Below are 26,921 nucleotides of genomic sequence, written 5' to 3'. Positions count from 1 at the left end.
TAAAATAAATAATAATACATAAAACAAAAAGTAAAATAGAATAATTTAAAAATTAAATTAAACTAATTTTATTAGATATATAAGGTGTTTGGCATTGGAGCTTAGGTTAACTAAACTAAGATACATGAAAATAAAAAGTATAAGTTGTTTGGCATTGGAGCTGACTTAGTCCAGTAAAAGATGACCATTAACTAAGTTGTGGCTAATACAGAAGAGCCATTTCTGAGTCTCAGGCAGAGGAATCACATGTAGGAAAGGGGAAATTTACACGCTTTAGTTCCTGAGATTAAAGAGTTACTCAAATTTCATTTGAAGCTCAAAACAGCAGCATTTACCTCAGTAAATCTCCACAGTTCTGCAGAAGAAAAAGAGTAAAGCATTCTTCTTGCTCCACTCTCCCTGCAAGGGGGTGGTTTTAAGAACTATCCACAGCTTGCAGATATGTTTAAGGCTTAGGTTTTTAAGGTATGTAATAGAACTCGCCTCTACAATTTCCATCTTTCTCTTTTTAATTCCCAAAGTTAAAAGTAACTGCAGACACAGAATAAAACTGCACTAGAATAACCTAGTGTAACCATGTGTGCTAGAGCAATTTAACTTGCTGTGTGGCAGAAATACTGAACTTGGTCTGAATGAACCATTATTAGAAGATTGTGTATGAAAGTACCACACATGACTGGATGCTTCTGAGTACATGGTGTGGGAGTGCAAGGGACTGACATCTACAACACAATGTGCTAGTGACTGAAATCAACTTTGTTTAAAATAAATACCATTTTCCCCTTCCATATGGTCTCTTGCTGAGTTTTGTGAAATTAATTTTATACCTGCTGCTTTGGTAGAAGGATCCAGGAGCAAGTGATTCTCATTCCAAAACAATTAGCACATGACTAGGGAACAAATCTGTCAGTATATCAGTCTGGAGACTAAACTTGAGGCAGTTCCCCTACCTTAGGTACTTTTAAAGAAAGTATTCTATAAACCATTTCTCTCACTCATTTAAGTCCCTGGGATCACTGCCATATTGCATGCAGTGCAGTCTTGCTAAATCAGCAGGACAGACTGTCACAAGATGTGATAGCACAGAATGGTGCTGCAGAATGTTTTAAATTGTACGGACATACTAATCAGGGGTGATGCACACAGATCCTGAATCCCTTTGCAAATTAGTAATTAAAAAAGCACCATTCCTAGAAAGTCAACTGACATATTAATGAACCATTTTGAAAGCAAAAAATCACCCAAAATGCTGGCATAGAGAATCATAAGAAATGAAAACCTTACAAACCCTTTTCAGTAAAATATACAGATTTGAGCATTTCAGAAGCTTTGTTCTTATTCCAAGATGCTCTAGATTGAAGACTCATTAAATCTTCTTTCTTCTTTCAAAGCAGTTTTGGTTTCACACAACATAAATATTTCCATAAGCCCTGGTCTGAGTAAATAGGTATAAATTCTTTGTACTGGGGCAAGAGCATTGGAGATCCATAGGACACACCACTGAGCCCAGGCAGTTTCCAGGCAATTTCCAGTCCTCATCCATGATTTAATGGAGACTTCTGATATGACAATGCTCTTTGCTTTTCTGTTTCTAAGCTCTGCTCTGCAGAAGCAGCAGAGTTCTGACATTTTCAAGACATGATGAAAGGCATTGCATTTGCATAGATACCCAAGGATGTTTGCTTTAGAAGGGAAACAGATTTGGGAGACAAGGAAAAATATGACAATATATTTGGCAACTTATATAATTTCTGTTAACTTCAGCATGATCAACAGCTAAAACTCTCTATTTTTGCTTCTTGTATATTTCTGAATAAATGCTGACCAAAGATGCCACAGTGAATTATAAGTTTTCCTTCCTATTTGTTTTTGATTTGGAGGAGCACCAAAAGAGTATACAACCTAGGAAGAAGAGGAGTTGAAAGGGGTGAGCATATACACAATTTGCTCTTTTTTTCCACTTTATTGCTCTGAAGCCATAAATGCACCTCCTCCATTTGTTGTGGCTAGTTTAGCCAAACTTCAAATAAAGATCACGAAAACATGCTGTTGTATCTCTCTCAGCACCTGTGCCCACACACGCTCCACATACACCTGGCAGTATGTGGAGGCTGTCACCCTGACACAGGTGGCTGAAAAACTGGCTTGAAGCATGACTCTAGCCCATCACAATCGTGTGCACAGGCAAGAAATCTGCCTTAGCTCGGAGACAGCAGCTATGGCTCAGCTTGGAGCAAAGTCTGCCTTTGTAGCAGCAGCTACAAAGAGCCCTGGCTATGAAAAAGCCCTGCCCTCTTTTGGAAATGGAACTTACCTCCTACGATCAAAGGCTGGAGTGCACAGCTAAGGTGCAGGGGCTGACAGATGCAACTGAGAAAACCTTCCCGCCCTAAATCCATTTATGTTTTCCATTAGAGAGAGCAACACCTCTGTAACTGTTTTGCAGGAAAGCCCATGGAGATTTTCTGATTACCTTTTTAGTAACTTATAACACAATCAACTACCAACTTAGCCAGACTTTTTAGCAGCCACTCAGTTGTCTCCTTAGACAGCTTTCTCCAGCCATATTATGCTCTAAAATGAGGGAATGAAGTTTTAGGTGATTAGGAAGGCTCATACCAGGGTACCATTAGCATACTGTCTGTTTCAAAGTCAAAAAGGAAGCACAATAGTCACCACTCCACATTCCCTTCCCTACCCACTATGACAGGAGTCAAACAGTGCTGTTTAGAGTGCTACAGCACAAAACCAACCTGCCAAGCTTCTAGCAGAGCAGAAAACTGAGTTATGTGCCTTCTCTTCCAAGCTCCCCTGGCACTTGATGCCTGCCCTACCTGCCCTCCAGGTAAAGGTCTTGTTAATGGAAGTTATGTCCAGATCATGGGATTCCAAAGAGAAAAAAATGGCATGACAGTTATGACCCTAGAAGGAACTGTGCCTAGGCACCAGTCTAACACCAGAAGGTTCCCTGCTTCTCACTCTCCTCACCCTGGTCCTAGTCCTAATTTAGCCCTAGGCCTGAACTAAGATTTCTGCCCTGGGACAGGATAACTCTCCAGGTGTCCATTACTGATGTGTGAGTCCTGCTGGCAAGAAACCCTCACTAGGACAACCCAAACCACTTTGAAGACAGCACGATTAAGTGACCTCACACATGGCTGGTGGCAATCTTGTATTAAGGAAAGTTTTGAGTATACAGGCACTGGTCTGTGAGACCCAAACACTACATCTTTAGTAATGCATCATAGGTAGCAAAGAAAGAACAAGGCAAAGGGAAAAGGTAAAGGAAGAATGAACAAACTCTGCCTTGGGCTTCTTCTTGCTCTCAAGCACTTTCAGATTAAACTGTGAGAAAGGCAATGATTTTGTTTGCCACAAAAAGGCCTTTTTCCTCATATTTCAGATATACCATGCGTTGTCAGGACAGACCTATAAGTGAAGCCACCTGAAAAAGCCTACAGGCACCCAGTGCTAAGGACCAGAAGGAAGCACGGCAACTCTTCTCCTGTTTGCTGAGAGAAGCAAATGACTGATGCTCCTGAGGCCCGTTCCACCAGCACCCCCATCTCCTACAGGCACCTTCCGACCCCGCACTGCTTGAGCTGGCTCAGCACCAGGCTCGCAGGAGACGCTGCACCTCCACAGCTCTTCCTTAACACGGCTAAACAAATAGACGGAAACAACTTGGAGCTGGCCTGAACACATCCCCCAAACGCTGCCGCCCTGGCCTCTTCCCATTGCAGAGCAAAAAAACCCAGAAAGAAATCCTTCCAGGGAACGGAGCTAGAGGGGGAGAAAAAGAAGTTCATCAGGAGGCCAGGCAGCGAGAGGAGCCAGCCGGCTGTCACCGCGCAGGCACCGCCGCGGACTCTCGGGGACAGCCGGGCGCCGCCGGCCGGGGCAGGATGTGAGCTCACGGCGCCGCCCCTTCCCCGCCCGCCCGGCGGTGCCGGTTCCGCCGCCCCGAGTCCCGCCTCGCTCCCTCTCACCGCCTCCGGGGCCGGGGGTCCCGGCTCCGCCTGGGCCGGTGAGTGCTGCGGGGGGCCCGCGCCCCTGGGGCCGGCCCGGGCGGCCGGGCCTGGGCAGCGGCGGCGGCCGGGCCCGCTCGGGGCGGGGAGCGCGGCCCGCGGGCCCGGGCAGCGGGGCGGACCCGGGGCTGCGTGAGATCCGCGCTGTGTTTGTCCGCCGGCAGAGCCCCTGAGCTCTCCGGTGCCCGCGGCCGGAGGAGGTGCCGCCATGGGGAACCAGCTGGCTGGCATCGCCCCCTCGCAGATCCTCTCGGTGGACAGCTACTTCTCGGACATCCACGACTTCGAGTACGACAAGAGCCTGGGCAGCACCCGCTTCTTCAAGGTGGCCCGAGCCAAGCACCGCGAGGGGCTGGTGGTCGTGAAGGTGTTTGCCATTCAGGATCCCACCTTACCCCTGACGAGCTACAAGCAGGAGCTGGAAGAGCTGAAGATAAGGTTACACTCGGCACAGAACTGCCTCCCCTTCCAGAAAGCCACCCTGTCCGAGAAGGCCGCCATGCTTTTCAGACAGTACGTACGGGACAACCTTTATGACCGAATTAGTACCAGGCCGTTCCTGAACAACATCGAGAAGAGGTGGATCGCTTTCCAGATCCTCACCGCGGTGGACCAAGCGCACAAATCTGGAGTCCGCCACGGTGATATTAAAACAGAGAACATAATGGTGACCAGCTGGAACTGGGTTCTTCTAACTGACTTTGCCAGTTTTAAACCAACTTACCTTCCTGAAGACAATCCTGCTGACTTCAATTATTTCTTTGACACATCTCGGAGGAGAACGTGTTACATCGCTCCCGAGCGCTTTGTCGATGGCAGCATGTTTGCCACAGAGCTGGAAAACATGCGGGACCCTTCCACTCCTTTGGTAGACTTGGCAAATAGCAATCAGCGAACAAGAGGGGAGTTAAAACGTGCCATGGATATCTTTTCTGCAGGTACTTGGAGCTATCAGGTGTTGTTTCTGACTAATGCAGTGCAGAAGAACTTTACTGGGTGTTTTTGATTCCTTTTTTCTTTCCTTACAGCAGGCTCGGAGAGCAGCATGTTAAAAACTTGTGTATTTTAAGCATAAAGACCCAAACCTTTTCCATTCACAGAAAAGTACAAAGACAACATAGTAGGCTACGTAAGTTAAGTGTATCACTATTATCTGAGGAGAGAAATCACAGACTATTCTGTTATGGCTCACCTATGCTCTTGGAAAGAGGTGGTTCTTCAAGGCACAGTCCATCATCTTCCATTGGCAGAGAAGCATGTGCCTCATGGGGCCTGAGAGGAGAAACCAGTCCATGGCCCAGTGCTGGGGGGACTGACACAGCTTTCAGGGTAATTTGGCAGTACTGGCTCTAGAAGCCCCTTTTTTTATTTTCCCCACAGGCACAAAGTGGAAGCAAAGTCCTGTTATGGTCCCACTCACGAATACTAGTTAAGAGTTTGACTGTGGGAGACTGCCTTGAGTCTTGGCCTTATCTTAAAAATCATGAGTTTAGCCCTTTTTGGGGGTTTTTTCTCCCCATAAAGTGATTGAAAATTAATTTGAAGGAAATGGTTACTTCATTTTACAAGTTGCTCTTATGGCCATACTTCCAGGACACTCCACAGATAAAGCAGACTATTGGGAGCAACCTGCAGGAGCATGTTCTTTGAAGAGAGACTTGTGTCATGTACACGATACTGGGGGTCTGGTTTTGGCAATCCTGTGTGAGTGAATATATGCTGTCCCCCAGCATCAGCTGTAGGAGCAGAAGTTATTCCTTTACTTTCTGTAAAAGGGCTGCTTAATTTTGACCTACTACCAGACCCGTGCTGACTTACCACTCTCTTCTTCCACATGATGGTGATGTGGGTTCCTTTTCTAGTGATGGATTTTCCAGCTGGCAGGTGGCTGAAGTCACTGCCTCATGTTTTCTAATTCAGCAAACTCCTCTGCTGTTGACATGCTTGAAATACATTACTTGGAACAGATTTCAGGGATCAAGTACAAAAGCCAGGGTTTGGAGCTTGAGATGTTATCTCCTTTCCGCAAATTAATTTGGCAACTCATTTGCCTTAATTTTAATTGAGCAAAGACTTGTTTAGGGTTTGTTCTTGTCTGCATATAGAAAACGAAGTTATAGTGTCTGTTTATAATCTTCTGACGTCTTTGACTTCCTTTTTTTCTTTCTGTCCCAGGCTGTGTAATAGCAGAGCTCTTCACAGAAGGTGTACCCTTGTTTGATTTATCTCAGCTTTTGGCGTACAGAAATGGCCTCTTTTCCCCTGACCAAGTCCTAAACAAAATTGAAGACCGCAGTATCAGAGAACTGGTAAGGATGGGCTACAGAATTAGAACCATCTATGTGTTCTGTTTGTTTATTTCACCTACTTTGGTGACAGATTGCTTATTGTTTGGGTTTGGGTTTTGATGTTTTTGTATTACAAATGTCTAAACCTCTGATCTTTCTCTCCCACTCCCTCCTACTTCTGTCTTTCTCAAGGTCACTCAGATGATCCATCGAGAGCCAGATAAACGTTTAGCAGCTGAAGATTATTTGAAGCAGCAACGTAACAATGCATTTCCTGAAATATTTTACACTTTCCTTCAGCCTTACATGGCCCAGTTTGCCAAGGAAACGTTTGTGTCAGCAGATGAGCGTATATTGGTAATACGTAAAGATCTGGACAACATCATTCACAATCTCTGTGGGCACGACCGCACAGAGAAGGCCGAGGGAGAGACAAAAGAGAATGGGCTGGTTATTCTAGTGTCTGTGATAACTTCCTGTTTACAGACTCTCAAGTACTGTGATTCAAAACTGGCTGCTTTGGAGCTGATTCTTCATTTAGCACCAAGATTAAGTGTAGAGATTCTTCTGGATCGTATTACTCCTTATCTGTTACATTTCAGCAACGACTCTGTGCCCAGGGTGAGGGCAGAATCTGTGAGGACACTAACTAAAGTTCTTGCTCTTGTCAAAGAGGTGCCACGCAATGATATTAACATTTACCCAGAATACATTCTGCCAGGCATTGCACACTTGGCCCAGGATGAAGCCACCATCGTCAGACTTGCATATGCTGGTAAGAGGACATCCAGTCAAAACTCTAAATCTTGGGCTTTTCTGTGTTATCTTAACTGTTTCTGTCAGCAAAACTCGCCAGAAGTCTCAGAAGTGACTGCAGGTATGACACCTGTAGTCACATTTCATTAGCCCTGATTGTTTCCATAAAATGGCCTGATGGAACTGAATAAATAAGAAACTAACTTAAAGCATCAGTGTGTTGCTGGGCTGCAGAGCTGTTTTCCAACAACATGCAATTTGATATGCAGGGGCTGAAATTAGATTACTTGCTCTGTAATAGACTGGCTTATACTGTAACAGATGTTTTCTTTAGATGTTATTCAGATGTGTGAGTTCTGCACAGTTCAGGAAGAAGCTTTGTAGTCATGCCCATGTTTGCTATTTACTCTGTGCCCTTACTCACTATGACTAGCACATTTTTATTAGATTTTGGGGTTTTTTTAGTTGAAAACGTCAAGTGATGTTTTTCTTTTGTTTACTAAGTAAACTGATAAAAATAATTATTGAAGACTTTGTACGCTTAATGAATAGAACCAATTGTTTGTGGTCACCATGATCAATTTAAATTTCAAATACATTAATGTATTTAAAGGTAGTCTAACTGGGTTAATTTCTGTTACACTTTTGGAAGTGGTCAGACTGGTACTTAAGAGTATTTGGCCTGGGCTGTGGACAGGCTCCATTGGCACGTTGCTGTTGCTTTGGATGACACTCAGAACGGCTGCTTAAGTGGGACTTCTGCCTTGATGTTATTGTTCCTGTGCCAGCAGTGGCTGACCCATATAATGCAGCCTGAGTTGCTTCAGCAGCTTCCAAATGGTGCAGAACGGTGCCAAATCGTCTGGATAGATACCCTGACAAATGTTCTAAAAGTGGATTCCAGGGTAACAAGTTGTTATTTCCTAGGATAATGTCCTGGTGTGGTGGTTTGTTGTTATTTTGTCGCAGTCTACTATGTGACAATGTTAGTTAATTCAGGCTATTTGGCCTTTACCTTCTATCAAATTATTTAGTTGCTAATTGGGCTTGTTCTAGAAGAATTACATTAGTCATTGTTACACCTAATATCATTAGGATTTTTCCACTTGTTTACATGACAAAAGTACTGTGTAATTTGATGTACTTTGGTAGCTTTGCTGGGAGTCAACAGCAGTGGGTTGACCAGAGCATCCAGTTTAATTTCAGTCCTGTTTGCCTGTTGTGACTGGTGTTGTCAGTGACTGTAATCTCTCTTCAGGGGGTCACCAGACTGATGTAAATTGGCAAAGTAGAACAATTCTTAACCAAAATGTTTTCCTTTGCAGAAAACATAGCACTATTGGCAGAAACTGCTCTGAGATTTCTGGAGTTAGTACAGCTGAAAAATCTGAATATGGAAAATGAACCAAATGGTGAAGAAATGGATGAAACATCTCACCCTAGTGATAACTATGACACAGGTAATGTCACTTTTTGCCTGCTTATAATAGCAAATCATGGGCCAAGGCTCCTAGGTAGCACTGAGCTATCTCATCTCTCAAAGCTTAGCCTTCCTATTAAATGGGAAGAATGTTTTGCCTTGACCAGTATCAAAGTGTGTGACAGCTTCCTGCGGAGACAGACACCTCTGCTCTGAATGTGGTGTGAGACAAAAAAGTACATAAATGAGCATATTTTTCTTTTCCAGAGGTCCTCAAGGTATTTGATTGTGATGCTGGTTGCTTGGTTGCATATCCAGCTTCACTTCCACCTTATCTCATAAACAAGACAGCTGCAAAAACACGCCTGTGTTCCAAATACTGCTTCTGGAGTGGGAAGCAGCGTTAGCTTTGGAAAATCTGTCAAATTCTAGCATAGTCATTGCACTGTATTTTTCATTCTTCCTTTTCTGTCCCTGTGCTTCACAATTCTTGTCTGTTTGCCTGGTAAAACTAAATGTGTGGATGCCATTTGGCAGTGACATTACTGTAACATTGTATTATAACTAGTGTTGAATGAATTAAAATCCTAGGGATAGATTTTCTTAACCTTTCCCTTTGTAAAGACACATGGTAATAAGCGACCTATGTGTCACCTCCAGTGCCTTTTAGTATTGCATGAATTCCCAGAAGAATGCTGGGCAAAACTAAGCTGGGAAGAGTTTGTGGTTAAAAACTGTCATTTCTCTTCTGGGCTAAGTAGAGCAATCTGTGACTAATCAGAGTTGGTAAACATCCTGCACATATTCCATTTGGGGAAAAGGCAATTATCTCTTAACTAGTTGCAGGATGATACTTTAAAATAAGACAGCAACAAATCTACTAAAACCAAATATAAAAGATCCTCTTCAAATTCCTTCATGTAAGGTGGGGGTGCTAGAATTGGTGAGAGAGAGAGGAAGCTCCATTGTTTGGGCTATGCTTCTAAGAATGCTGTCTCCTATCCCTTGAGATAGCTTGGAGATGAAGGAAATAACACAAAGAAGAAAGAAGCTTGAGTAGTTCTGTTCTTTTCACCCTTTTTGAAACCAAGCATGAGAAATTTGAACCCAGGAGGCAGATATTTCATGTGGCTGATGGACAGGGTCACAACAGAAAGCAAATTAGCTGGACTTCTCACTGCAGGTGACTGATAATCACCCCTCAAAACTGGTGCAGCAGAAGCTGAAATTTTTGTGTTGCTCGTTTGAGATCCTGCCTTGTAGTTTTCAATAATATGCAGTGCATTAACAATCTGTTATTTCCATTTAATAGAAATACTTGGTTTAATTGTGTCATGAAGTAGAAGCCATAGGCAAGGTCATCAAATTTTTCATCAGTATTGTTAGATTAACTGCAGAAATGTAATGAAATTGGAAGCACTCACTTTTTGAAGTAGTACACTTCATGCTTACTGAAGTGAATCTATCTGCCTAAATAAAGACATAGTCTTGATCTGTTGTCAGTACACAAATTTTGAAATTCGTAGTCAAACATATCAAACCAAAATTGCCTCAAAGCTGTGGTAACATTGCTGCTGACTCATTCTTATGCTTCTTCACATCTGCATATCATCTATATGTATAAAATGAGTGGAATGATCTTAGTGAAAGTTACATGTTTAGTATAAATTGATCTGGGTAAAAATGTCTCACATTTCTCTACTCTTTGGCTTTGTCACCACCTCATGCTTAGCCTGAAGTCTTTGGTAAGCCCTTGTTGGAACTGTTGAGGTTCTGTTGCATTACAAATTTTACCGAGCCAGGTGTTGTTCAGGATGACCTGTCACTGTAACTCCTTTAGCAGCAGGTGGTACACATGCGCACACTGTTTCTCCTCAGCCAAAATGCTCATCCTGTTGTCCCTTGCAGAATTGCAAGCCTTGCATGAAATGGTCCAGCAGAAAGTTGTGACTTTGCTAAGTGACCCAGAGAATATTGTGAAGCAGACACTGATGGAAAATGGAATAACACGTCTGTGTGTCTTTTTTGGACGTCAAAAAGCCAACGATGTTCTTCTGTCTCATATGATCACTTTCTTAAATGACAAGAATGACTGGCATCTTCGAGGAGCTTTCTTTGACAGCATTGTTGGTAAGTGTTTGGTTTCGGCCATACAGAGTGGAAAGAAAATAAATAAATTAACAGTTACCAGGATATGAAGAAATAAGTCATATAAAAGTCCTTTCTTATAAAGATTTCTAGAATTTATAAGAAAATACTTTTTCTGAATTATTGGGAGGAAATGTTTCATTAGGGAATGAAGATGAAACAATGTAGATACAAATGTATACTTCTTTTAGTCCAAATATTTAATACAAATACAACTGAAGCATTTAAGTCTAGAGTAGATTAACATTAAAAAATTGGAATTAAAATGTTTTTTTTCTTCTTTGAGTCTCTCCTATAGCCACTAACTTAAAAAGCTAAATTATGGCAAGTGATTACTAGGATTTCTGCAAGCTCTATAATAGATGCATCACTTCACATATGCACATGGTCCCATTCACTTCAGTAGATCCATTCGTATGATGAAAGCTATGCATTGGTATATGCTGAAGTTCTGACTGGAAAGGTTTTTTTAGTGGCTTAAAACATCACCGAAAGATTCTTGTTACTTCAGAATACTTCATAACAATTTAAAAAATCTTACCAATAATGACATCGGCTGTTAAGTATATCCAATGTTCCATGTATGTTGGAAATCCACATGACCATTGCTGAGAGTCAGTGCTCTGGATTTGTGGGTCAAGAAAACTTTCCCAAGTGCAGTTCCTGAGAGCAAAAATGGTACTTTAGGTGCATGGCAGGAAAAACAATCATGATCAAACTTTCAGTGGGGCCAGTATGGTACACATTCCATTGTAACTGGAAACCACAAAATTCTGTGCTGGCAAACTGCCAAGAAGTGATATTGATAACTTAACAGAAATTGTTTAGAAGGAGCAATGGAACAGCCAAAGCACAGGTCTGAGTGTCCTGCCTTCTTGCAAAAGACATAGAGATGTGTGAGGCAATTAAAAGTGAAGACATGTAACCTATGTTTTTAACTCCTTTCCCAGTGTCCATTCAGAACATCCACAGAAGAATTCAGATCAAGTTCCAAAGTTATGTTTTATTTTACTTCAGCCATTTGCACATCTTTAGAACTGAGCTCTCTAACTGGTATTTAAGTGCAGGCACTGCTGCCTGTGGCTGTGAGCAGATGCCCTTCTGTAGCAATGGCACTGAGAGTATTTCTCTTTCTAGTGCTGTTTCTCTCTCCTTCCTCCTTTCCTTTTAGCAAAGGATTGCAATGTCCAGCATTAAGACATAAACAAGTATATGGATTATTACCTTATTAGATTAGAAGCAATAAAGTTATTTTATGTTTACTCTTAATTCTGATAGGAAGACATAGAGTTTTCTGGTGTTTATCAGTTTGCTTTGGATTTTTATGTTATTTTTATGTTTCAGGTGTTGCTGCTTATGTTGGCTGGCAAAGCTCATCAATTCTCAAACCTCTGCTTCAGCAAGGTCTCAGTGATGCTGAAGAATTTGTCATTTATAAAGCCCTCAATGCTCTTACTTGTATGTGCCAGCTGGGGCTCTTGCAAAAGCCACATATTTATGAGTTTGCTTGTGATATAGGTAAGTTAGAATACTGGAGAATACTCTGTTTTCCTAGTAAAGAAATCTTAATTCTACATAAAGCTCCACTGTCGGGTTAGCTGTCCAGAATACAAACCTGTAGTTCTGTTTTAGAATCTAAAGAAAATTGTGGTATGGACCTACTGCTAGTTGAACCATGTTAGTGCTCAAGACTCTAAAATAATAGTTTTGGTGGAACAAATTGGATGCATTCTGCCAGATTTTATATAGGGCAGCAGCAAAAAACATTCACTCCAAAAACTTTCTGCCTTCAGATCTTTCCTTGATCTGCATGGCAACCTGCTGTAAAGAAAAAGTCCAGGATGCTTCTGGTAGTCCATCAGGCACATCGTTTTCAAACACTTATGCATTAGCCTTTGGAGATGAGAGAATTCAAACAATCATGATCCTTTATTATTCTAACACCAGAAAAACCTATTAACTCAATACATCCTTGGTTGCAGGGTTGGTCTCTCTTTCCCGATCAGGCTTATCAATTTAATTTAGATATGCCCAAGATTTAACAGCTATTTATAAAAAAAAAATACCAAATGATCTTTTGAGATGTAGTCTGCTGCTTCTTAATGTTATGGTTTTACAAATGCACTCAGAATTTGGAGCAGATGATCTGTGATTACATCTCATGACTAGATACAGTGCCTCGACAACAACTTCTTAAAGCCCACATAATTAGGGGGACTTCTGGGTCTCATAATTTCATAATATAAGTAGCGACTCTTCAAGGAAGAGAGGGAAAGCAGGAAGGAATAAAGTATTTACTTAAAAAGAAAATAATCTATCACCAGTTTTAGGATTCACTGTAATTGTTAAAATGTGGTTGAGATTTATTTTTGGATTCGTCTCCCTTGCAAATCTGTCGTTGACAATTAGGGATTGAAATGAGCAAATAAGGAAAATATGCTTTTTGGCAAGAGCAAGGAAATTGAGCAGCATGACTACAGTGAAATCCATGAAATAATTTCCTCTGTATGAATGTTTTAACCTTGTTGCTCTGGAAGAGAGAAGGCTCAGTTTGGGAGTAATTCTGTTAGAAGGAAATTACATCACAGGCTGCCATATGCAGGATGATCTCCTCTCTCCTATATGAATGATATATTTTAACAGCCTGTTTTTCTTTCAGCACCATTCCTGTGTCACCCTAATCTGTGGATATGTTATGGTGCAGTTGGATTTATCACTGTGGTGGCACAGTATTTGAATATTGCTGATGTCTATTGCAAGCTAATGCCATACCTCCATCCTTTTATCACACAACCAATAATACAGGTAATACTTCAAATAATATTAGTGGGAATGTCTGGACTAGCCATGATCCATAAGTTTGTTTTGGCCATGGTCCTGGCTGTACGGACCGTATGTACTTTTTTCAATTGAGATTACAGGCAATTATAGATTTTTTGATTTCTGCTATAAATCTCTGGCAGATTTATAGAATGGCCATTGCTTTCCATGTTTTAAAGACTGTTGTCTCAAACTTGTTGCAAAATGCAAAACATTTTACTTTTTACAAGGCCTAAATCAGCAGGTATGTTTTTAATTCAAGCCTTTTGGCCTTGTTTATAGTCAAACTCTTACAATATTGTGCTAGTTTATCGGAGTCTAAAAAGGATGGAAAGTTGGCTGTAAAACAAGTTGGTTTATGTTCTGTGCTTTCATCTACAAGACCAGTCTGTTAATTAGTGATTACCGTGCTTGTGATTTCACCAGAACCACTCCTGTGTTTCAGTGCTTTGCCAGGGGTCAGGGCACAATGCTCAGCATGAATTAATTAAGTCATTTACTATTAGTGCATGTCCAGGAATGACCTACATGATGCTGGTAATATGATCACATAGGCATCTTTGCATACAGCTTCAGGACCCGTAGACTGCACCTCTCAGGTGTTTTAATAGATAAAGAAGAAATAATTGCAGCACATACATTGAGAAATGTATCCTGTGTTTAATATTTTGTTGAAAACCTTGCAGATGGGAAATTCACTATAATAACATTTTTCTGTGTTTACATGTTCTTTGTGCTGTGTTTTAGGCATTGATTGGTAAATTTGTCTTGTTCACTTCCTGTGCCATATTAGTATCTAAAGCTTTTCTTCTTCATTTTAGTATATAAATCTTTTCTCTGCTATGCAACACTCTATTTATCGAGTAGTGGGTAACATGAAGTTGGATTGTCATTTTAAGTCTTCATTCTGGACTCATTTTGAAGTTGTTTTTCATGTAGACAGCCAGCTATGAGAAATACTTGATAGGAAAGAGGGGAAGAGAATGGAGAAAGTCTGACATGACCAACACAGATCTTATTTTCAAGAAAGGAGACAATTGTTGGTCTAGATGATTTGTACAGGTTACGTGGATATTATCATGTTGATTGATCTGTTTTGAATTGCAGGTAGACAAAGAAATAGTCCTGTTAAGTGTCCTTAAGGAGCCTGTCAGCCGTTCCATATTTGATTATGTCTTAAGATCAAAGGATATCACGAGCCTCTTCCGACACCTGCACTTGCGTCAGATGAAGAGAACTGGAGCTCTCTCTGAGTGCCCACCCCCAGAGGACCCTGCCATTGCACAGCTCTTGAAGAAGCTTCTTTCACAAGTAATTGGGTTTTATTTGTACTTTAAAAGTCAGGCTTGAGACTCTTGGGCTCTGTACACCTCGGCAAGCCCTGACCTTGCAGTTCTTCTGTGAAGGACTCCAGTCTGAGGTTCTGATCCCCCAAGCCATTAACTTCACTGATTTCAGTATATGCTTGTGGGACAAGTTGTTCAGAGCTTAAAGATGTTTAAAAGATCTGCCAGATGCAGAGACATACAAATACCACCTAAGTCTTTGAAAAATGGCTGTAAGTCTCAAATTTCTGATGCATCCTTGATGTGGCAGCTTTACAGAGCATTGCTGGATTAAGTGTATTGTGCTGGATAAAGGAGTATGTATTTGTCAAAGTGCTAGACATGTGTGCCAAAAGGAAATGGAGCTGGAAAGTCTTGAGGGTTATGTGTGAAGAGGGGAACATAAAGAATCACCCACGCAAAGTAGTGAGAACTGGGAAGAAAAAGGACTGTAGCTGTGTGGGGTTTTTCCCCCATGGCATGTGGGCTATGGGGTGGCAGCTAAGCAGATTGCATCAGAAAGTGATCCAGCAATAAATTCTGTTCCGCCCTTTCACTTTTCCTTGCCCCATTCCTTAGGAGGAAAGATGTTCTTACACTGCAGTAGCTTACCTTATGTTTTTTATGAGCAATGGACCAATGCTTTGAATTCTGGGAATGTGTTCTTCTGCACTTCTGAGCCAGTCATTAATTTTACTGCTTCTTAACTCTTCATGCCTTGATGCATGTTATTGTTAAGAGAGAGTAATATTACCTTTTCTTTTATTCTGTAGGGGATGACTGAGGAGGAAGAAGACAAACTGTTAGCACTGAAGGACTTTATGTTAAAATCCAATAAAGCTAAAGCCAATATTGTGGATCAGAGCCACCTGCATGATAACGGTCACAAAGGGGTGATTGACTTGTCAGCTCTGGGAATAACTGGAAGACAAGTGGATCTTGTTAAAACAAAGCAGGATTCTGATGACAAACGGGGTTAGTATATTTTGTCATCTATATAGTTGAAGTATAGCCTTCCTTTCAGGGTGTTCTCAGTAAATCAGGCTACATGACTATCACCATCCTCACTGAGTTTGCAATAGGAAAATTACTGCTTCTGTTTGAAATGTGAGGTGATTAAATATTCTCTGATCATTGAAAAATGGGGATTATTTTTTCCCCTGAGAATATTTTAAATTATTTTGACTGCATGTGCAGTTGTTCAGCTGATTGTGACAAACAGGACTCTAGTGACTCATAGCAACAGTGTAAATGTTGGAGGCTACACGTCTGCTCTGTCTCCTCTCAACAAGGGCTAAGCTTTTTAACTGTGAAATTCCTGGGTGTTTTCTTGAGGTAGCCTGAAGAAAACCAAAAACTCCTCAGGCTGGCACTGAGAGTTCCCAGCTGTTGCTCACCCAAGTACATGTGTTTTGGCCCTAGGGTTCTTCAGCTTCTCATCTACTCCCATTTTACTTTTTTTACCTGCTCTTCTTTCAGCTCAAAAACCTCTTACCTTTCCTTGTTCAGATATGAAAACCACTCGCTGCTAACTATTCCAGTTCTCTGTATCCTCAAAATTTTCATTTACCAGACTGTTTGAGCTTCCTCTTTACTCTCTCAAGCTTGTAATTCCCTCCTCTATTACATCACTGGTAGGTTCTGTGTTTTTACATATAGAAATACAGAAATATCTGTAAAACCTATAGCTATTAACATCGTTTTTCCAGAATTAGGGTGTTTTGCATATAATTGTAAAGGAAAGTACAGAAGTGTAGGATTTTTCTTTTTTTTTTTTGCATCCTTGAATTAGGAGTCAACATGATTTAAAACTAGTCTATATGAAGTCTATACTTGAAGTAATTTGTTTCACCCAAAGCTGTTACCCTTAAAGTCATTATGCCTTTAACTTTTCTTCACTGTCTTTGTCCAAATTTAATTTGTTCCATGGGGTTTATTTTTCTGTCTATATTTTACAGTTCTAAGTGACTCTAAAGGAATGCTGGAAATAAATAAATTTCCTATTTAGAGAGATAATGTACTTGAATCTACAGGTGATGTTGCAGTTATGATGGGAACTGATTGTATTTGACACCAACCATGATTTGTGTACTGTGCTGTTACAAATTTTTTCTTGATGCCCTGCTCGTTGCAGGGTGGTTGGACTAAATGATCCATGATTCTCTAAGAAAAATTGTCATATGGTGGAGTATAATCCTGCAGCCTTCTAGATGTAAGCTTTCCCTCTGGTGAAGTGATTTATTACATGAGTCAGCTACATGATCCAGAGGATGTGAACACATGAGGCAGGTGCTTTGTTTGGTTTCCCTTAAAAATGCTGTCAGCTGATCTCCACAACATAGCAGTAGGGATCTGGCCTGTAAACATTAGATTTCCATGTAGTCCCAAAGTAATGACAATCCTGAGTGAATGTTGTCATGGTAATGTTGGGGGTGTTTTGTTTTTTTCTTCTCCCACCTCCTCCTTCCCTTCCCTTCCCTTCCTCCCTCCCTCCTAACTACTTACAGCTAGAAAGCATGTAAAGCAAGATTCAAATGTAAATGAAGAATGGAAAAGCATGTTTGGGTCCCTGGAACCCACAAACATCTCCCAGCCAATATCCAAAGGACATGGGCAAACTACTGATCCTGAAGCCATCCAAGCTGGGAAGCCACTTCGTTCAGAGTCCTCAGCTGGCATTTGTGCCACTTTGTCATCCTCTCCACAGGTATACCTGAAAAATACTCTGTTTGCATCTTACCTAAAATGATAAATTGTTTAAAGTCAGGTGACTCTATAGGGATGTGATGTTCTTGTTTTGTTTGGAGGTTGACCTGGCCATGCTATTGGCTGGTGTCTTCTTCAGCAGAGTTGCTGACTTTGAAGCTTTAATTTTTAAATAGGAACTGAGAGAGGACTGAAATAAGTTTAGTCCCTTGAGCTTCACTAACAAATAGATGCTTTGCAGAGAGAGATGGGGCTTTGTGGATTAGACAATTATTATGTAAACTTCTCTGGCAGAGAAGACTTTTCCTCAACTTTAATGCCCTGATACATGTTGTGAGGAAGAGATATCATGGTTTTAACTTGGAAATCACAGTATAATTTAGACCTCCTGTACCTGTAATACTTAGTACTGGCTGGAGGAGGATAGGCTGGGAGCTCTGTGGGCCATGGAGGCATGTCTTGACACTGAACACTCTTTTCTGTTTGGCTTTTAGTTGGAGATTAGCTTCTGCTAGCTTTAATTGTGTCTACCCTGAACTATAAGGGAAACACTTCACACTTTGGTTTTTAAAGCCCAACATAAAAAAATTTGAGAGCTACCCTTTAATTTTGTCAGTCTTGGGACCAATAACTGCCTCTGTAATAATCACATTAATAGGTGTGTACAGCACATTATAGTTTCTTTAGACAGAATATAGAACAGAGTAGGCAAACAGGATAGAATAAGAGAATGTTAATCTTTTTATAAACAATAATTTTCACTAGTTTTATTGTCTTCATGCAAGCATTTTTTAAAATGCTATTTTACTGCTAATTGATTCAATAAAAAAAGATTTTTGCTATTTTTATTCACTGTGTGTGACACAGAAATCTTGTGAGGGGGATTTATCTGTGTGTAGAATGTAAGGCATATATTTTTAAGGGCTGATTTCCTACAGGCATCTGATGGAGCAGTTGTCCAGCCCAGGAAACCAACCCTGCAGGCTCTGAGCAGCACGATGTCCCCATCTGCACACCAGCTGCGCATCACCACCTGCAAAACTGAGCTGCAGCAGCTGATCCAGCAGAAGAGAGAGCAGTGTAATGCAGAGAGACTTGCCAAACAGATGATGGAGAATGCTGAGTGGGAGAGCAAGCCCCCACCTCCAGGTACATCACTGGCCACTGAGGTTATTAGATAAAAAATTATGTGTATGTATGTATGTATGTATATAATTTGAGTCAAGATATCATCCTTTCATGGAAAAAATGCAAAGAATGAGGAAAAGAAGAAATTCTCAGTTTAGGAAATGTGTTTACTGTGCAGAGCACCTATGACTAGTGTCTAATTTAGAACTGAGCAAGTAGGCTTTTGGCTTTAATATTTAAAATGCCTTAACACTGTTTTCAGTGCTGTCTGTGCTTTGCAGTTGTAAGGAGTATCCTGATATAGCTGTTAGTGGGTGGATCTAGGGGGACTTGCATGTTCCTGATTAGGTTGTGGTTTTGTTTTCCCTGTAGGATGGCGTCCCAAAGGGTTGTTGGTAGCTCACCTTCATGAACACAAGTCTGCCGTGAATCGCATTCGGGTCTCTGATGAACACTCCATTTTTGCCACTTGCTCAAATGATGGCACAGTGAAGGTCTGGAACAGCCAAAAAATGGAAGGAAAAACCACTACAACCAGGTAGCTTAAAAACCTGTGATAGTTGGGTCTGCAATTTTAGAGTGAAAAATAAAGTAGAGCAGGGAGCAAAATACGAATCACTTGTGGGTGTACTGGAAATATCAATGAAGAGATATATTAGTGTTCCTCTTGGCTTGCATCTATAATATTAGATTGCTGTTTCAGTTAGTTAATAAAAGAAAAAAATGCAAAGGGACTGCTTTGTAGCCATAATAATTACAGGCTTTTTGATTTCATTTCTGTACATATATAAATATATTCTGCTGTTGTTGTTTAAAGCCAACACTGGATTTTTTGCTTTCTCATTTTGGAACAGCTAGAAAATGTTATTTTCAGACCTTTCTCAAGAGCCATTGGTTTTAAGTTGGTGTTTAAGAGAAGTAATTTTTTTTTTAAGTGCCACCAAAAATAACCTCTTTTTCTCTCCCCCTATTTGTCTCTGTACTGTTTAGATCAATTTTAACATACTCTCGGATTGGAGGACATGTAAAGACACTTACATTTTGCCAAGGTTCACATTACTTGGCTATAGCTTCAGATAATGGTGCCATCCAGCTTCTTGGTATTGAATCCTCAAAGCTCCCTAAATCTCCAAAAATTCATCCAATACAAAGCAGGTATGTACTTCAAGCAATTAAATTTCATCACACACAGAGCTCAAGCTGTTACTATATTCCTCAGATAAGGTCTAAATTTGCTCTAGGCTTCCTGCTGGCTGAGCCCAGAGTGTACAGGAAGGCTGTAATCCATGTTCTTATCCTGCTTCATGAAGAAGGGTTGAAAGGCAACTCTGCAGAGCTGACCGTTCTTAGTTATAGGATATTTGTACTTCCTGCATCACTGAACACATTATGAGCTTGAAACAGCCATACAGAATAGTTCTCTGTTGTTTTAATTATATACTGGGATTGGTTAGTTCCTTTGTTACAGTCTTAATACTTACAAAGTGATTTTGAAAGTTCTTTTGCAGGTCATTAGACATACAGCATGTGATGTTGCTTGAGACCTGCTGTTTTTCCTCTTGGGCCCTTAATGTGATAAGTTGGTTGAGATACGGGTAATGGGATAGTATGTAAGGGAGTCTTTGGGCTTGATTTAGCTCTTTCTTACCTCCATATGAGCAGTGTTTGAATGTTTGGCACTGAAGCTACAGCTTGATCTTCCAGTTTGAGTGAGAGGTATGTCCAGGCCTCAGAATGGACTCACAGTACTGCTGGTGGGGTCTCACAAGTGTGGAGCAAAGAGAGGGAGAATCACCTCCCACAACCAGCTGCCCACACTTTTGATTCTTCTGTTGTGGGTGGCTTTTTTGGCTCTGAGCAGACATTGCTGCATCATTCTAAGCTTCTCATCAGCCAACACTCCAAGTCTTTCTGCTCAGGGCTGCTCTCAGTATATTCTCAACCCAGCCTGTATTTGTGCTTGGGATTGCCCCGACCCAGGGCACAGAGCTGTGTTTATGTTTGCAAAGGGCTGCTGACAGCCTTGCAGGTCCTATCAGCAGAGAGATTTGAGAGAGCATAAGCATCCATTGTACTGAATTCAGAAAGCTGTTTCTGGCAGATGCCTTGAGAAGTGACACAAAGAGGAAAAAGCTGCTCAGCATAAGATGTGGGAAGGAGTCTTAAACTTGGAGGGAGTCTTACCTGTGCCTAAATTAGTTTATTATTTTAACCCAGGTCGTTAGATCTGAAGGATGATGGCTGTGTGGTAGACATTCATCACTTCAATTCAGGAGCCCAGTCAGTTCTGGCTTATGGAACAGTTAATGGATCTCTGGTTGGATGGGATTTGCGATCCAGCAGCAATGCTTGGACACTAAAGCACGATTTGAAGTTAGGCCTCATAACTTCATTTGCTGTGGACATACACCAGTGCTGGCTGTGTATTGGTAAGCCTGTATTTCTTATTAGTTCCCCTTTCTTCCCTGCCCCCCTCTTCCTTATGGTTTTCTCTTACAGTAGCTACAGCTCAAGCTTTTGCTTGATCTGATTTTACTAGTGTATGCTCTTCTCAAACAAGAGGAGAGAAATATCTTCTCGTCTATTTTTGAGAAGCATTCTGCCTGCTAAGAACTCGAGGCTGAAGGCCATCTCCCTCAGAACATAGCACAAAGATAAGGGACAAAAACTCATATATTTATCCCTCTGACTAAGGGGAGCTTTTTCTCACTAGGAACGAGCAATGGTACCATGGCATGCTGGGACATGAGGTTTCAGTTACCTATCTCCAGCCACTCTCATCCTTCCAAGGCCCGAATCAGACGCCTGCTCATGCATCCTGTCTATCAGTCCTGGGTAATAGCAGGTAAAAGATGTCTTAAACTTACCTCACAGTTGCCAGAGATTGTGATTAAAGCAGCTTTTTTTTCAGCTTCTGCTTCAAGCCCTGGTGGAGAGTTGAAAAGAAGAAAAGTAGGGTTTAGCCATTGTCAAAATGACTGTGTTTACAATTCTCATGAGGGGCCCTCCCTGTGTGCTGTCCACCCCATCCCTTTTTAAGGACAGAATGTTACAAAAGATTAAATTCAAAGCCATGACATACATTGAAGATGATGGACAATCTGCTACCGCCTTCTATAGAGCAGAGATTGAATTCCAATTTCCCTTTCAACCTAAGCCAGCTGGGTCATGGGTTAGAACTTTTGGAAATCTCCAAGATTCCTCATCTGATACACTTACAGCTGCTTCATCCTCACTGCATGTGGCACTGTCATAGACTTTTATATGTTTGTGTCAGGAACACATTCTGAAATGGACAAATACCTTAAACTAATCCTAAATAACAAAATTTATCAAGTTGCAGTAAAACAAGAGTAGTTTGAGTTTATTTTACTTGCTTTAAGGCTTCACTTCCTATTCTGAGTTATTAACCACCCTGGGAGATAAAACAAACTCCTTGAAAGAACATACAAATAAAGCAAGTTTCACTGTGCTTTCCAGTTTGTTTCCTCGCTGTGAGAGACTAAAGGAATGACAGAGTTCGTAATTTTGGATTATTATTTAAAAGTCCTTGCCTGCTAGGTTGCTGCCAGGCTTGTAAGCAATCCCTTGAACAGAATTCTTTACCTGTCCACATGAGTGTGGAAGTTCATTGTAGCTACTGAACTCTGTAACTTTGGGTTGTTTTCTTACATGCATAGGAGTGTTCTCCAAAGTGTCCCTGAAGACTATGCTGAACAAACCACATATCCTTCTCAAAGAACACTGAGAAGTTATCTAGGGAGGGTTTTATAAAACTGAGGGTTTTATACATTTCTAAAAGGGTTGGGAATTAAATCAGGTTTCCTCTAAACACTTGTAAATCCTGCTTTTCAAGCAGTAAAACCAAAGTACTAAAGCAAGACTAACACAAATGCTGCAGGGAGCAACAGAGAGTGTCTCTGTGTCATACCCTCTATATGATGTCAGTAGAGCAAACAGCAAGAGCCAACCAATCTGTTTTGTACTTTTTGCACTGGCTTTATCTTTCCTGCAGCTGTTCAAGGCAACAATGAAGTCTCCATGTGGGATATGGAAACTGGTGATCGACGCTTCACTCTGTGGGCCAGCAGTGCGCCACCTCTTTCAGAACTGCAGGTCTGGTCTCTTTCTTTTCCAGTTTCTGTTGTGTAGCCAGGGTTAGAACAACCTTAGACTGATGCTGTGCATCAGTTCAGAACTTGCCCTGGGATTCATTTTGGCACCATAACTGTTTTACTTGTCAGAATTAAATGCCCTTTGTAAAACAGCAGTGTAACCTAAATCTTCATTGGCACCTTCCACTGTCTATGGAATGCACTTGTCGCACTCACTTGTTATGCCCAGCCATGTTCTTAGAAAACCAGTGAGCTTGTAAAGATTATGAAAAAGTCAAAATTCATGGTGTGGTATCTTGTACTTATTTTTGCTTTCTGTTCCTGGGGCTATGCATACTTCTGTAAACATCTGCTCTTTTACACATTCTTTCTGTAATATAATACCACTACTACACTTAACTGCTAGTTTAAAGCATGAAGTGGTTCTTCTTCAAGGACTTAATTGGAAAAGGAGCAATCTGGAATATGGTTCACAAATCCATAGACAAAAATCACCACAGCTGCTTCTATAAATGTTGTAAATGCCTATCTGGAATCTACTTAAACCTAAGTTTGTATGTGCCAAAAGGATTGCAGGTTGAGTTAATTTCAGTCCTGCCCTTTTTTACACAGGGGTCTCCATGATCTAAGATAGTTTTCTGTTGTATATCTGTCCCATTATGCCTTCATAGCCTAAAAATTTAAGCATCCATGTGCTTTTCAGTAGGATTTGCCTGCCTGATTCTTTTAAAAATAATCTCTCATCATTGAGAATGTAATTTCCAAGATTAAAAAAAAAAAAGATGATTACTGAGGGTTAATTCTGTTGTATTGCTCTGTAAACTGTAAGGGAGCAATTTACATTAATATATTAAGATGTGGCCCACTAAAGTGACTTGGCATTTGCCAGAAAGATTTGGAAACTGGGTGGATGAATGTGGCAAGGAATGCATTCCCTTTCTGAAGCATCATGTAACAGCTATTGCTGATAAGTTATTTTTATATATGCCTTTTTTCCTGCTAGCCTTCTCCTCACAGCATCCATGGAATATACTGTAGTCCAGCTTCTGGTAATCCCATATTACTGACAGCAGGCTCAGACATGAAAATAAGGTAATCAAACTAAACAACTTCCTTGTTTGTCACCCTCCCCTCCACCCCTGCTGGTGTACTAAATTTTGCCAAGTGTTGCCTAAGTAATCTCTAAGAGTCCAAAACAATAATACTGAACATGTGTTCATTAGTAAACACCAGTGGGCTGAGGAAATTGTTCTCAGCAAAAGGACTGCAGAACTTGGTGCTTCTCTGAAACATAATGTGTACTCTGAAACACAGTGGGTATCCTTCTGTAAAATTCTTCATGGGTTTCATGACAAAAACCAAAAATAACTCATGTGTGAGCTTGATATGAGCGTAAATTTATCTGCATTACTCCCTCCCGCTAAGTGTAGAAAGCAGATAGCATTTGAGCCCACTCATTTTCATCGTAAGAGCAAGACCACTTTCAAGCAGCTGTTTTAAGCTGATAGAATTGAACATCTCACCTTGATTTTGTTTCTTCATGTTTAGGTTTTGGGATCTAGCCTACCCTGAGAGATCATATGTTGTTGCTGGAAGTTCTTGCCCATCTGTTTCCTACTACAGGAAGATAATTGAGGGCACGGAGGTGGTTCAGGTATTTTGCTTTGTTTGATAGACACCTATTCTGCTTCCCTTTGGATGGCCCTATGGATTGTACTCTTTGCATGATGTCTTCAATCAGAACTCACTCACTCTTACGTTTTGTGGATGGTCTCAGCATTGCATGTTTTGGGCAGTTGGGAAGAAGTTACTTTAAAAGAAGTACATAATTTGTTTTTGACAGAATTGGGCTCAACAAATACTACTTACATGCAGAAGCCAGAGTCATATGTTCCTTTTGGGATATTGAAATTTAGACTTTTAACACTTTTGGCTTTGATCAGTGTTTGGAATGTCTTTTGGGTAGGACCTTAGCATGTGAGATGTACTGGCACCAGGATAATACAGTACCTGCATGCTGAAGTTTTTGTTACATCCTTCCGAGTGACTTTGGGAACTGGCAGTGTTCCTAGTTGTTAAATAGCACAATGGTTTGATTCAGTTCAACAAATTGAATGCTACTTCAAAGGTGACTAAAACAAGTCAGTAGGGGTCTACCCAATGCACTGTTTTTTAGTGTTTCTTCTCAAACTTCTATATTACGTTCATGCTATTGAAGCAGTTTTTATAAAAGCTTTGGGAAGCCAAGATGTATGTGTTCCTATAACTTTTTTCCCCTTATTGGAATATAAAATCTTAGTGTCATTGAAATAAATACGAGAAAAACCTCCACTGTTTACCTAATCAAAGAGCTATAGTGTCAGTTCAGATTAAGACTTAGACTGTGTATGATGAAAAGAGATGAACCAAGGAGTAATCCTGAGAAAACTGTCAAAAGGAGTGAGGTGGTATGTTTGGACATTTTTGTTTGATTGGCTTTTTGGTGGAAGAGGTTTTGTGGTCTTCTTAGACCCACAACCTAATATGGATGACAGTTTCTCTTTGCAAATGCTCACCCTCTGTAAATAGTATTTCTCACTTTGTTTTTTACAGGAAATTCAGAACAAGCAAAAGATGGGGCCCAGTGATGAGACCCCTCGGAAGGGTCCAGAGTCTCTCCCAGTCGGGCATCACGATATTATCACCGATATCGCGACTTTCCAGACCACACAAGGGTTTATAGTAACTGCGTCAAGGGATGGGATCGTTAAAGTGTGGAAATAAAAATTGTACTAATATATAGTATGTAAATATTTGTAATAAAGAAATAGTGTTATAATGAAGTTTTCAAGGACTGATTCCAGTTAATGGAATGGACTGGACTTTAAAAACTATAAAAACAACGATAAAATCAGTTACCTGTATCCTACCACCCTGTTGGCACTTCCTAATCACTTCTTATATTAAAGCTTTTTGGTATCCATAGCATTTCCTTGAAATAGCAGGGGATCTATGAAGTCACTTAGCTTGGTTTTGACTACACTGTTCTTCAAGAACCTTTCAGAAAATTATTTCAGGATGTCCCACATGACACATTCTAAATATGCATAAAGCAAAGAGCTGGTGTCTAACTGCTCCCGTGTTGAATCTGAGAAATGAAATGAGAACCAGTGCACTGATGTCCCTGTACATTCTAATAACTATAATAAAGTCCACTTGAGCTTCCCTGTTTGGTACTTGGGTTTCTTTACATCCGTGGTTCTGCTGCAGTGAATCCACAGTCTCAGCTGGCAGAGCCATTGGGCTCATTGTCATTTGAGATCATCTTAGCATTGTGTCAATTCTCAGCTGTCCTTTGACAGTGGTGTCCTTGCTCCTCAACTGTGCCTTGCATCCAGCTTGCTTTAAACTTGAGTCTAAGGCTAAGCTCTGCTGTCCTGGGAACCTAAAGCAGCACCACCAGGATGGTCTTCTCTGTCATTCAGTATGGACGTCAAAAATAGCCAAAACATGGCTTTCAGCAGGAAGTACTTTTTCATCATGGAATGTTCATGTGAGAGGCAGTTCTAAATGTCAGACAGGGACAGTAAATGTTCTCACTACTCTTCCACTATCTGATCCAATTCTTCAGATTTCCAAATCCTTGTCATACTTAAACTTTACTAACATTCCTTATCTGCAGTTCCAGGTACTACTTTTTCCCCTAAAACAGGTGATTGACCCCCTCTGCATGGATGGACTCAGAATGTCACTGACAACAAACAACATTAATTTTACATGTGTTCCTTGAGTGTAAGTGGAAAAAAATGGAAGCCTACTTCTCTACAGAGTATCCGATAGAAGCAGGGAATGATCTTAACTTGTGAACTGGGTTCTTTGAAGAGACAACACATGAAATAATGACTTGTTTAAAAAGTCTCAGAATTCAATGGATAGACTCCTTTCCCTAGTGAGTGCATTACTTGGATAATTTAGTGTAGTAGACATTGCCCCAAGTGTAACAAAAGAGGAAGTGGACTCAAGAACAGTGTGACATTTCTTTGCAGACCTTATCATTGCTGCTCCCTGTTATGCTGAAAGAAGATTTTTCTTGGCTTTGTATAGAGGAGCTGGTGCTGTCCCTTTATGTTGTATGAATTCAGAAATAAGGAAGGTTTTCTCAGTCCACTTATATCACAGAGCAGCAAGGAAGAGGGTGGTAAGTCAAG

The 26,921-nt window shown here is 40.8% G+C and overlaps 1 protein-coding gene across 1 annotated transcript; it reads left to right on the top strand.

Moving 5' to 3' along the window:
* Positions 1–4,149: 4,149 nt before the first annotated feature.
* Positions 4,150–25,938, top strand: PIK3R4 (phosphoinositide-3-kinase regulatory subunit 4). Its single transcript, XM_036406356.2, has 19 exons — positions 4,150–4,966; positions 6,204–6,337; positions 6,509–7,091; positions 8,398–8,532; positions 10,401–10,622; positions 11,985–12,158; positions 13,300–13,445; positions 14,568–14,771; positions 15,559–15,760; positions 17,293–17,492; positions 18,430–18,640; positions 18,992–19,157; positions 19,610–19,774; positions 20,837–21,048; positions 21,333–21,464; positions 22,635–22,735; positions 23,738–23,826; positions 24,283–24,388; positions 25,327–25,938. Exons 1-19 carry the CDS (start codon positions 4,237–4,239, stop codon positions 25,495–25,497), a joined length of 4,083 nt encoding a protein of 1,360 aa, XP_036262249.1. The 5' UTR covers positions 4,150–4,236; the 3' UTR covers positions 25,498–25,938.
* Positions 25,939–26,921: the final 983 nt, after the last annotated feature.

Source organism: Molothrus ater, chromosome 1, assembly GCF_012460135.2.
Source record: "Molothrus ater isolate BHLD 08-10-18 breed brown headed cowbird chromosome 1, BPBGC_Mater_1.1, whole genome shotgun sequence".
NCBI lineage: Eukaryota > Metazoa > Chordata > Aves > Passeriformes > Icteridae > Molothrus > Molothrus ater.
This window is presented reverse-complemented; position numbering and strand designations above follow the sequence as displayed.

Bases quoted from the DNA above. Each gene is read 5' to 3' on its own strand.
- PIK3R4 (XM_036406356.2), top strand. From the start codon at position 4,237: ATGGGGAACCAGCTGGCTGGCATCGCCCCCTCGCAGATCCTCTCGGTG. The intron at 8,533-10,400 runs GTAATGTCACTT...TGTCCCTTGCAG, and splicing joins TAGTGATAACTATGACACAG to AATTGCAAGCCTTGCATGAA. The intron at 10,623-11,984 runs GTAAGTGTTTGG...TTTATGTTTCAG, and splicing joins TTTCTTTGACAGCATTGTTG to GTGTTGCTGCTTATGTTGGC.